Genomic DNA, 13,201 nt, shown 5'->3' with positions numbered 1-13,201 from the left:
TCACCCATTTGTCTTTTTGACATAGATATACACAATTATGCTATGTTAGTAAATAGTAGTATTTTAGCTAAGAAGAACACCATCAATACTATAGACTTTGAGTAGATGGGGGCATTGATTTGAAACAAAAAAAAATCTAAAAAGGTGTTTGATTCCTCCATTAATCCATTGAGAATGATGGATCCCAATTCTCATACCATCAAAATCCTGTGCCCCTTGAAATGGGTTTTGACCTATGCATGTAGTCAGTCATGGAGCAAGCAATAACAAGACCCCACTATGAGCCCTTTGTCCTCTCCTCCTTTCTTGCCAGCTGAAAAATTGATTTTTTTTTTCTTACAAATCTAACATCAGTCGTTAAATAAATAGGTAGAAGTTTTTGTCAAACGTGACCATAAATGATGCCAAGTATATTTGTTCCACGCCATTGCAGTGTTATCAAACCTGCTAGTCCGGCGGGTTTTGTCGGATAGTTTAGCTCAGTGGCTTCTTATGCCCTTTTTTTTCAAATTCAATCAGTTTGATTAATAAGCTAATTTATAATTCAAGTTAAAACTTGATTTTACTTTAATTTTAAAATATTCTTAAAATAATATTGTTTTAGTCAATTTAACTTATTTAATCTGTTATCCAAACATTGAAGGAAACCAGATTTAATAACTTTGCATGAGAGTTCAAGAATAGTGTTAAAAATAAAACAAAAAAAACTTTGAAAATATATTTTAAAGTTAATAGATTAGTGAAATCCATTGTTAAATTTCACGTTAAAATTACAATTCAGTGACTCAGATTTATTGAAATGATGATATGTTTATGATTCCATTGAAAATAATTTGATTTTAAAATATAAATATTGTTAAAAAATGATCTTATTGTAAAAAAAAAATGTGTAAAATCTAAAAGAAATCCAAAAAAAAAAAACTAAGAAAAATAGTATTGCATTAAATAAAAATGGAAAATCAACTCTTTGTTAAGACAAGAGTCACAAAGCCCATGTAAATTAAAGAAGTTGTCGAACTCAATGGGACCAGCTGTTAATGTTAAGAGAACAAACTCTCACCGTGGTCTGAGAGAGAGAGAGAGAGAGAGAGAGAGAGAGAGAGAGAGAAGAGTTGAGTTTTAGAGAGAGAGTTTGAGTTTTAGAGAGAGAGAGAGAGTGGTGCTCTCATGTTTTGTTAGCTACAACAAGTTTGTAACCTGTTTCTTTGTTTGCATTTGTTAGAAGGTGAAAAAGGGACAACAATATCAGCAACAAAACACAAAGCTCTTTGTTATCTCTCTCTGGTGTCAGATTTAACTCTTGAATCTCTCAATTTTGGCTATCTTGATCTGTTTGGTCTCATAAAGGAGCTATCTTTTCTTTAAAGCTCTAATCTTTCTATGAATCTCTGATGCAAAAGATGGAGCATCATCGGTCATCAAATGGTCCAAGAGGGTTTAGAGTTCAAGCTCCACTAGTAAGCTGACTTGATCTTTTTAATGCCTTTTTTGTCGTTTACTTTTCTTGTTTTTTGAAGAATTTATGAGATAAATGTGAAGGCTTCGAGGGAATTATTTGGATTTTAATGTTTGGTAATTGATTGGTTTAGTCTGTGTTTGCATTTTGGTTGCTGGGTTTTTGGTTTTTTTTTGGTGTTTAGAAGATACCCATATAGAATGGCTTGTTAATTCTGTATCTTGAAGCAAATTTTGGGGGGTTATTGATAGGTATGTGAGGCTTAGAATTTGGTTGCTTGCATTTTTTTTGGTTTTTGTTTTATTGCTTTTGATGATGCCTAAATGAAAATGGCTTGCTAATTATGCTACCTAGGGAAAATTTCTTCGAAATTTAGGGCTTGCATGTTTGAGAATGTGTTTGTTTGTTTTTTTTTTTTATCAATTGGCTTTGATGGTCGTTCCTTGTTCAAGTTGTTGTAGATGCCATGATCAAATTCTATCACTAATAACAATTGTTTTGGGGATTAATGTTGAATTTTATGAGCATTAGTTAGGGATGCTTCCCCCTTCTGACTTTTGTCACTTGGGTTCCCTCCTCTATCTTGGGTGTCTATGTTATCCCTGTTTAAGGTTGCTGTGCAAAATAATCACTACTGTATTTAACTGTTTAATGTTTCTTTTAAGTTTTGAATGATGATTTTGGAAGTTTTGTCAGATAGAAAGTGCAATTTGTTTGCATTTAAAGTGGATATAAGCTTATGAATGTAAACTTTTTTGAGAGAATACAGCTATAATGTAGGATTTGTTATAATGGTGCATTGTCTGAGCTCTTTTCAATGTTTGAATAATTTGGGGACTATCCATAGGTCCAGGCTTCACTACTTGCTGGATTGTTTGCGTTCTTGAAGATGTCAACAAGACATTGCCTTGAACTCAGGCCATACTTCAAGGGCAATAATGTTTACCTGGAACCAGCATGTCTTTGATTGTTGATGACCAAAATTAGACACTTTATCTTTGATGCAAGTTTTATCTCTATCTTAATCATTTTGTTTATATTTAGAATGGGAAAGAATGAACAAGAGCCACATCATTTCCTGGCCTGAATAATGTCACTTAAAAAGCTCCATGCAAGATCTGGCCACTCAAAAATGTCAACGCTTGAACTACTCTCATGGAAAGTTGATGAACTTTCAGAAAATGGTGCACTAAAAAGTAATTTGCAGTTATGTGCTGAATCTCTGATTCTGCCCATTTGAGAAATGTTCCAAACTCTCTTTCTCCATGGAATCTGGAAAGGAAGCTAATAAAGCAACTTTTCAACATGGTACTATCTACTGTCACAGTGTTGATCTATCAGCTTGTGTAGATTACAATGGGCTATGTGAAATCTAGCTAAAGCCACGTAAGACCAAAAGCCTTCATGAACATATCTGACTAGAATAGAGAAAAAATTAAATGTGTGGAAATACATGAAATGATTGGATAAGATATTACTACATTCAAATGAAGGTGGAGGTGGCATCCATTGAAGATACTTTGGGAAGGGATCATTTGAAATGGTTTTGCCATATTAGATGCAGACTTATGGATGCACCAGTGCAAATCATTGTTTGGATTTAAGTAGTAGGAGTAAAAGAGATAGGTAAGCTGCAAATGACATGCATTGAAATTGTAAAAGAGGGATTTAGTATCACGGCAATCCACAGAACAATTGACTGTATAAAGAACAAATGGAAGAAAAGGATTGGGATTACACATAAGCTCATCTAGTTTGGGATTAAGATTTACTGGAGGTGGATTGCATTATAGTTTTCAAAGACAAATGTCTGTGGTGATATATAACCTTGTATACTGGATTGGGAAGGAAAACTGAAGATAAAGAAAAAGTTGTTTCTCCACATGTTAGACCATGTTTCGTTTCCTTATGGGCTCTAATGTCATAACTCTGGCACTAAGACTTTTCTTATTGCTGATGTGATTAAATGATGCTTGTAATGTGATCCTTAGTACAAATTGTTGGTGTTAAGTAAATTACACACTTTTTCCATTTTGTTGAATGATGACATCCACTATCTGCGATCAATATCTAAATGTTGTGTGTGAGAAAGTATAATCATGTAAGCAGGAATTATGGTGTATGTTTCTGCAGAATGTGCTCATATATGAAACTTTTTTTTGCATTCTAACATGGATTGTTTTGCAGGTTGATTCCGCATCATGTTATTGCAAAGTAGATTCTGGTTTAAAAACAGTTGCTGAGGCAAGGAAGTTTGTTCCAGGATCAAAACTTTGTATCCAGCCTGATATCAATCCTAATGCACACAAGAGCAAGACCTCACGCAGAGAGAGGACCCGAGTCCAACCACCACTTCTTCCTGGTCTACCTGATGATCTGGCCATTGCATGTCTGATTCGAGTTCCTCGAGCTGAACATCGAAAGCTCCGTCTAGTTTGTAAGAGATGGTACCGCCTCCTCGCTGGGAACTACTTTTATTCTCTTAGGAAAAGTCTTGGAATGGCAGAGGAGTGGGTTTATGTCATCAAGAGAGATCGTGATGGAAAGATATCGTGGAATGCTTTTGATCCTGTCTATCAGATCTGGCAACCACTTCCACCAGTTCCTCGTGAATATTCTGGGGCCCTTGGTTTTGGTTGTGCTGTTCTAAGTGGTTGCCACCTATACTTGTTTGGAGGAAAGGATCCACTAAGGGGGTCTATGAGACTAGTCATTTTCTATAGTGTCCGGACAAATAAATGGCATAGGGCACCAGATATGCTTCGTAAGCGTCATTTCTTTGGTTCTTGCGTCATAAATAACTGCCTGTATGTGGCTGGTGGAGAGTGTGAAGGAATCCAAAGGACTCTCCGCTCAGCCGAGGTTTATGACCCTAACAAGAACCGGTGGAGCTTTATTTCAGATATGAGCACGGCTATGGTGCCTTTCATAGGTGTGGTTTATGATGGGAAGTGGTTTCTAAAAGGTCTTGGGTCTCATCGTGAGGTGATGAGTGAAGCCTACGATCCAGAAACTAGTACCTGGACCCCAATCAGTGATGGAATGGTTGCTGGTTGGCGCAATCCTAGCATCAGTTTAGATGGGCATCTCTATGCCCTGGATTGCCGGGATGGCTGCAAGCTTAGGGTTTATGATGAAGCCTCAGATACATGGAACAAATTTATAGATAGCAAGCTCCATCAAGGGAGTTCTCATGCTCTGGAGGCAGCTGCTCTTGTTCCTCTCAATGGGAAGCTTTGCATTGTGCGGAACAACATGAGTGTTAGCCTGGTTGATGTTTCCAGTCCTGACAAACGTGTAGAGAGCAACCCTCACCTTTGGGAGAATGTAGCCGGGAGAGGTCATCTCAGGACTCTTGTTACAAATATATTGTCAAGTATAGCTGGCCGAGGTTTGAAAAGTCACATTGTGCACTGTCAGGTGCTTCAAGCATGAGAGCCAGATGCATTTTTGCTATTGCTCGTTGTAGACTATCAGCATTTCCTTCAATTTATCATGATAGATAATCACAATCGCAGTTCATTGATCGTTAGGACCTGCTCTTCCTACACCAGAAAGCTGCCTATTCTCTGTTCATGTTCTGTTATTTATACTTCTGCCAAAGTTGAATCAACAGTAATCTGTCTTGGGTTTGGTTATGATGTTCTCACAACATATTGTGAGATTTGGAAGTGAAAGTTGACGAGCTTAAAATATCCAACGACATATTCACATCTAAGATTGATACAGGAAGCAGTGGTGCTTTTTGTGATGTACGAAGCCAACAACTTCTTAGTAAGATCATTCACTGTTGGCTTCAGTGATATATGAGTCCATTTCCTTGCATTTATGAAGAGAAAGCAGATACTTGTAAATCTAAGTCATTCTCTATGGCCAAGTCCCTTTTGTGGTGGGATGTTTCATTGTAGCATGTAATCTTTAGTATGCTTTGATAGTGTACATGGGGTTATTTGGAACGAGTCAATGTATACTTAGATTACATCTCAATTGCCATGGATCAACTATGCTACCCCTTTGTTCTGCTACTTTAAAGATGGATCTGATGCGCATCATCAACATCTGCTTTGTATATTGTTAGCCTTCTAGAACTTTATTGATCATGAAACTGGTCAGTTAATACTTCCAGTTTCACCATTAACGTCAATCAGGTGCTGGTTTAGATCAATCCAGACCCTGGAAATTTGGGAAGGGAACCTTTCATTATAGTAGTGTGAAGTCTATTACATGAAGAACTGGAGATGATTTCATCTTCATAGCTTATTATCTCTTACCAATGCTGAAACATTGCTTTCTGCCAGAACATTTCCAATATGCTAATGGCAAATATGGTTTAAGCTTCTTGTGTCATCATCTCCTTACAGGGTTCATTGAATCGCCAAGCTGAATTTTCAGTTGATTATGGAAGTTCTTGATGAAAGTGTCTGCCAGGTCATTGATATCTCTTCCCTCGTCCTCAGTCATTCTCTGCCTCACTGCACTCCCTTTCCTCTTTGCATCACCCCCCTTGTTCACTTCAATGCTGCCGTGAATAGGAATCTCTCTATCAAACTCCATTATAGCTCAAGCCTATAGGGAGATAGAGAGAGAGGATAAAAGAAAGGCTGAAGAGATGTTCTGTGGTAAAAGAGCTTGTGTCTTGTGACGATAACGAAGAGGCACAACCTTTTTGTAGGTAATCTAACTTGGAAACACGAGTTTTGCTTGTATAAAAGCAAAAGATGAGGGTAGAGAAGTCTCGGTGTTCTGTATTCTTATTAGAAAGCCTAAAATATTTGGAAGAAAAGCAAACAGTATCGCCATATTTTATAGTCCACTAGCTGGAAAAAGGAACTGTTCACTATGTGTAATCACGTTTTGTAAAGATTGATTCTAAGTTATTTTAAGAAGAACAACCAGATTCTTACGTTTTGATAACGACAGACAGAACATAGCAAGGACCAAAATCACTAGTTAAACATGTTCCATGACAATATAACTCATATGACTTGATTTTTCATTTGGGGGTTTGAAAAAAGATCCGGTTGGCCCTCCTCCAAAAGTATTGCCCATCTTAGTTTCGTGATCTCATGGTGAGTTTTGTCCTCAAAACGCGTTACTCGAATAAAAATAAAATAAAATAATGAAATCTACAAGCTTTCTACGCCGGGGCGGAGGAAAGATAACGTGGGATAGCGGGTATCATCAGTTTTCTACAAAGCATTTTGGTTCCCATGTGTAGATGAGGTCAGATTAAAGACGTGATCAGAATCAGAGTCACAAGATGCTTATTTGAGGGAATCTGCTAAACCAAATGACATGATCATGAGAAAGTACTGTTCTTTTTTTGCATGAAAACTCGTATTTTTACTTTAGCGACAAAAGGAAATGTCAGTCCATGTTCCTAGGATTCTCTTGTATGTTCATATTAGTTGAGAAAATCTTCCTACAAGTTGATGTTGCCAAGAAAAATCCTGAGCTTGAAAATGAAACTGAAAAGTTAGAACACATCAAAACACCATAAAGAAGAAGCAAAATGCCTAAAGAAAGAAACAAAACACAACAAGGAAAAGCCAAAACAAACCTGCAGAGTATGAAGAAAAGTTGTTTCCATCACTAACTAGACAAAAACTGGAGGGCAGAAAGCATCATGCAGCAGCCAACATGGAATAAAGCATCTGATTAAGTAATTAAACAATTTCCACAGCTAATTGTGAGTTTGGGTCATGTACAGCATCTTTAGCTGTAACCCAGCTTGATCATTTCTGCCTGCGTAAAGACAAACAGCTCACACATCTCTTAAAATGTTCTTGTCTTGCCATTTTTCAACATTTTAAAACCTTTTAGATTGATGTGCCCACGATTTTAAAAATTGGAAGCATAATGGCAGCAAGAATCAAATCAGTGCAGTATCTTCCGATCCGCTCATGCAAAAATATAGAGAGCAACACTGAGCTATAAGAGGATACAATATTTTAGTTGGTTTTAGATGCCCTCCTTCCATTCCTAGTCTTATACTCCTAAAGCATGATCATTCAGTATTTATTACCCTGTAGAACTTGGTTTGGGGGGGGGGGGGGGGGGGGGTAACTTGGTTTGGGGGGGGGGGGGTAACTTGGTTTTCATTAGTTGAATCAATCATAATATTGATATGATAAAACTCAATTAACTCAACTAGATTTTTAATAAATTTATGGGGGGTGTTGAACTCATAATCTTTAAATTCGGGCGGGCTAACCAGTTGATTTGACCAGTAACTAAACTTGGTTTTAATTAGTTGAATCAATCATAATATTGATATGATAAAACTCAATTAACTCAACTAGATTTTTAATAAATTCAATTAACCCGACCAAATTTTTCTAGGTCAACACTAAAATTTTTTTTATAAAAATAAAGAAACGTTATCATTTTAATAAAAAAATTATTGACCTGAACCCTATTTTTTTTCTTGGGCTAGTTTTCAGGATCTATGTAGCAATTCTAATCAAATTAGGATTTTTCAATTGACATCACAATAAGATATAGTTTATTTAAATTTTAAGTTATCGGATTAAAATATTTTAAATTTAAATTTGAATATGTTTCAATTTCTCTTTAAATATTTAAGTAGAATTCTAGGACATGAAAAAAATTAATTGAAACTTTTATTAAATCATTGGAGGCTCGGGTTACCTGTATCTGCTAGAATTTATTTATTTTTAATCTTTTTCAATCATGTATTGTGAGTCAATTTCTTTTTATTCAATAAAATTGCAATTATTATCTATCTGAATTATCAGGTTTGTGACATTTTACTATATATGGTTTGGTTTGATTCAGCTTCGATCATTGGCACGAATACTCGGCAAAGACTCATCAAAGAAACTGTAAAATATTTTCTTTATAAAACTTTATTGATCAACATGATCATTACAATTACATTTCGTCTAGCAATAAAACTTTTCCAATCTATCCTGACATGCCAGACAACTGATCAAATTTTCTAAACTCGCCGGGAGATCATCTCCTGGAAGCGTTTAAGCGAGTCTTGGCGTTGAATCTTTAGTTGATGGCGGAAGTTCTTAATGAAAGCATCAGCTTTTTCATTTATATCTTCCCTACCGTCCTCCATAACCAACCAGTTTCGCATCCTTGTTATCCTCCTTTCATCACTTCTCGTGCCATTAATGCTAAGATCATCATGCTTCGCAACTTCTTTATTATGTTCCATTCAGGCTGCTTGGCTTGTCAAGAAGGGTTCTTCTAGCTAGAGAGAAGAGAGGTATAAAGAGAGAGATGTGCTCGGGAAACGAAATTCCTCGTGTGATGGTTAGGGAAAGAGGGCATAATCCTGAATTTATAGGCATAGTAGTCTAAACTATGAAGCATTTTTTTGACATGGGTCAAAGCAGAGGAAAAACTCAAACAAGGTTTGATAAGAGTGTTCAGATTTGCTTGATAACAAAATGACAAGTGAAAAGAAACAATTAAAGGGTCGCTTCGATTTAATTATTACCAAGTTGCATGAGAGGGAACCCTTTTTTTATTTAATTCCTTTTAGCCTATGCTTTCTATGCTCATGTTTCATGCAGTATTATTTTAAAGATCCATTCCTTGTGAGCTGTGAGGAAGGTGAGGTTAGAGCAAAACCTTTGTACTTATTCGAAGGATCTTATGATAGAATTAAGCACAAGCACAAAAGCTAATTAAAGAGCCAATAATTTAATTAATAGAGTTCTTAAATGTGTAATTAAGCTGACTATATATGAAAAGCAACCTTAAGATTGGGAGAAAACACTTTTTAAGGATGTATTTAGCTTAGAGATTCGTTGTAACCTGTCGATTGAATTTCTGAAACCACTTGATGATCAACTGATGATGTAGAGAAAATCTGTTATGTATAGCGTACGTGGATCAAAAATAAAATTCCAGGTTCTAGCTCTAAATTATAGAGAAAACTGTCTGAAAGTCTAAAATTCAAAAATACAATGTAAAAGAACATACTATATAAAGTTAAAATAGACTTAATCAAAAGAATTCCAGTGTAAGTCGGGAAAATAATTAAAATTTAAAATTAACTATAAAAATAATTAAACAATATCTTTTGAGTCTAATTTGAGAGTCTTCAGTTGTTTGTAGAATCATTTGAAAAAAATAAGTTTTAATATTTAAATTTAGTTGTTTTTATCCAATTATAAATTAGTTTTATTTAAGTTTCGATTGTTTTTCTCAGGGTATATATTTAATGTCTCTAAGCTTTTTCGTGAGTTTTCTTTATATGCTTTGCATTATTTATCCAGTTCATAAACATATCCATATCATTTATACGTGCATCATATAAATTTTACTATATAAAAGAAAGTATTTGGATAACATGTCCCGTTGAAAGTATTTGACTATATAAATATTCCTCAATTTTAATTTCTCATGTACTAGATATGTGACGCGTCATAAAGAAAATTCAATAATTTATATTAAAAAATAATATAAATCATATTATTGATTTCCTTAAATTCTTCAAAATCATATTCTCGTTAATGTGAAACTGAGATCAAAATCTTAAAAAGTGTGCATACATGCATAATAGGATCCTGCTTAGTTTAATTTTGTTAGGCAGAAATAAAGACAAAACCCTAGACTAATGAATGAAATTTACTTGACTATTTTGTTAAATTTTCTTTATTTCTTTGTTAAATTGAAGTTTCAAAGTGATGCATCCAGATAAAATGGATTCAAAATATCTTTTTAAAATAAACCTAAATAATTTTCTTAAAATAGATCCAAAAAACATTATTTGAACTTGGGCTTAGTAATTCGAGCCCAATATATGATAAGGGGCCCAAAGAGAGTGGGCTTGGGCGTGGTATCCCAAGTCTAACTCCCTGAAAAGCATAGACTTGATCAAGAAGCTTGAGCCTATGTTGGGCGTGTTATCACGCCTAACATGGGCGTGACATGCCCAACACCTTTGTGGGCTCAAGGGCGAACCCCAAACCCAACATGCTTAGAATTAGGCAGCGTGCGTGAATTCATTTCTCACCTCTAATGGACTCGTACCCAACACTTATTATGGATATTTTTGGGACCCCGTGCAAGTCTCTTATTATTTTATAACGATCCAATACATATTATTTTAAGTTGAATACAACTTAACATATTACAAAGGTGAAGTTATACTTCAGCCTCTTTTTTCATAAAATGATAAGATTTATGGGCTATAAATAGATCATGAATCCTTCAACTCAAGGATTCACAATCTCTTTATTATCAATATTTTTAGCATGCATATTTTCATAGTTTATATCTCTAAAATATCATTGTATTTTCTCTCTCAACAAAGTTACTGACTTTACCATCGGAGCTTCCTCACATCTATCGAAGGGAACCTTTTGCATATACCAACTACTGGTCACTTAGCTTACCAAGCATCGCCTGCTACCACCAGAGTTACCGGTTACCTGGTTTACAAGGTACCACCTACTATTACCACACAACTATTAGTCATCTGATTTACCAAATACCACCTATTACTATTTATCAACATTCTAGCTTTCTGTATCAAGTGATTATCAAATACATTGATTATAAAAAATAGATCATATTACTTGAATTAAGAAATCGGTTGATAATCCAATACTGATATCAACCTTATTTCTAAATGATGTTGGATTTCGGGACTCATCACAAAGTATTCATATACATGTCAGAGTATTCAATATCGGATACTGATACTGTAAGACGAAACAAAGAGTTGAAGCAACAAAGCACGAAGCATCAAAGATAGGGTAAAACATATATCCTTCACAATAAAACATTATTGATCAACATCATTACATTTTCATTTTATCTTGCAATAGAATTTTTCTGATTTATCCTGACATACCACACAACAACTGATCAATTTTTTTTAAGCTCGCCGGGAGATCATCTCCTGGAAGCGTTTAAGCGAGTCTTGGCGTTGAATCTTTAGTTGATGGCGGAAGTTCTTAATGAAAGCATCAGCCTTCTCATTTATATCTTCCCAAGCGTCCTCCATAACCAACCAGTTTCGCATCCTCGTTTTCCTCCTTCCATCACTTTTCCTGTCATCTATGTTAAGACCATCATGCTTAGCAACTTCTTTATGGCGTTCCATGTAGGTTGCTTGGTTTGTCAAGAAGGGTTCTAGCTAGAGAGAAGAGAGGTATAAAGAGAGAGATGTGCTTGGAACTGAAATTCCTTGTGTGATGGTTAGAGAAAGAGAGCATAATCTTGCATTTATAGGCATAGGAATCTACACTTTGAAGCATGTTTTTGACAGAGGTCAAAGCAAAGGAAATTCCAACTGAGGTTTGGTAAGAGTGTTAAGATTTGCTTGATAACAAAATGACAAGTGAAAAGGAAACAGTGAGAAGGCATGCTTGATTAAATCATCAGCAAAAGTTGCTCTTATGCTTTTTATCCTCATGTTCCACAAGGTATTATTCGATAATATTAATAAAGTAATGTTAAACAATAAAGAATTACCTTGGGAAGAAGACGAGGAAAGAGCAAAACCTTTGTATTTTATAGGAAGGATCCTGTTATAGAAGCATAAGTTAAACTAGCTAAAAGGTGAGCCAAGAATTTGAATTTGAGTGTTTAGATGTGCAAGTTGACTATGAAGAGCAACCTTATGCTTGTGATTGCCACCCTTTTTTCTTTGTAAGAAAAATAATTGATTAATAATATGTGTTTTCGACTTGTCTACATTTATAATGGATACAGCAGGTCTATCAATCTCAGGCCCTGCTGTCTCATAACAAAGGCCGCAGAAATCCACTGCAGACCCAGCAAAATATGCTGCCCTTTCTTGACGTAGCAGGTCCTGCTTACACGCTAGATAAAGAAAGAATAGCAAGTTGCTTCCATGTTCAGGGATCTGGTTCACCACTGTTTGTTTTTGCATCACAATCTGGATCTATGTGTTTTTTAAATTATTTTTTATCTAAAAAGACAAAATTTAAGGTTTTTAGATTTTTTTCATAACTTTGATGTACTAATATTAAAAAAACTAAAAATTAATCAAATACTTACCAACTGTTGAATATTAAACTCAATCTAGATGGTCAAGGAAGGCAACCGCCAGCTGCCACTGACCAGCCGCCACCGACCAGCCGCCAGCCACCAGCCGCAGCCACCAGCCGTAACCGCCTTCACACCACCGTCCACAGCCGCCTTCACACTTGAAGGTTGAATTATCTTGTTTTGAATTCGTGTATAAATAGCAAGCTGAACTTATGCTATTAGGTGTGGGAGAGTAGAGAGAATAGAGAGAAACACTAGAGAGAAAGAGAGGGTGTGTATTGTTAAGCTTGTTGTAAGTTTATTTTGTGTTTTGTAAGCTTGTGTTCTTGAAATAAAACTTTGTGTTTTATCCCCTCTGAGTGTTTCAAAGCCACCACCAGTGGTTCCTCCCACCAACACCAACAATACCTAACACTCACCAGCTCCATAACTAAAGTTGTTGAGTTCAAGTTATTAAATTATCAAGTCAATTCACAGTTTAGATCACTAGATCAATTCATATTTTTTGACCTAATCAGATTCAACCTTTATCTTCGAAATTTCACAAACCAGTATCTCAAACATTTTTTTTTTTGGAAATCAGTATTTAAGACATGCCCTGACGCCTAATCCCCAACAGTTTGAGCTACTATATTCATTCATAGTTTCTGTGCATGTGCATATCCAAATCATTGCTCAGCATAAGGTGAGGCCCTGAGGATCAAATAAAACTGTAACAGAAAGCACATAACAATCACAACA

At 35.5% G+C, this 13,201-nt stretch overlaps 1 protein-coding gene across 1 annotated transcript; it reads left to right on the top strand.

Moving 5' to 3' along the window:
• Positions 1-1,018: 1,018 nt before the first annotated feature.
• LOC133695227 (F-box/kelch-repeat protein At1g55270-like) lies at positions 1,019-5,465 on the top strand. The gene is made up of 2 exons (XM_062117160.1): positions 1,019-1,457; positions 3,644-5,465. Exons 1-2 carry the CDS (start codon positions 1,392-1,394, stop codon positions 4,889-4,891), a joined length of 1,314 nt encoding a protein of 437 aa, XP_061973144.1. The 5' UTR covers positions 1,019-1,391; the 3' UTR covers positions 4,892-5,465.
• Positions 5,466-13,201: the final 7,736 nt, after the last annotated feature.

The sequence above is a fragment of the Populus nigra genome, chromosome 1 (genome assembly GCF_951802175.1).
Source record: "Populus nigra chromosome 1, ddPopNigr1.1, whole genome shotgun sequence".
Taxonomy (NCBI): Eukaryota; Viridiplantae; Streptophyta; class Magnoliopsida; order Malpighiales; family Salicaceae; genus Populus; species Populus nigra.
This window is presented reverse-complemented; position numbering and strand designations above follow the sequence as displayed.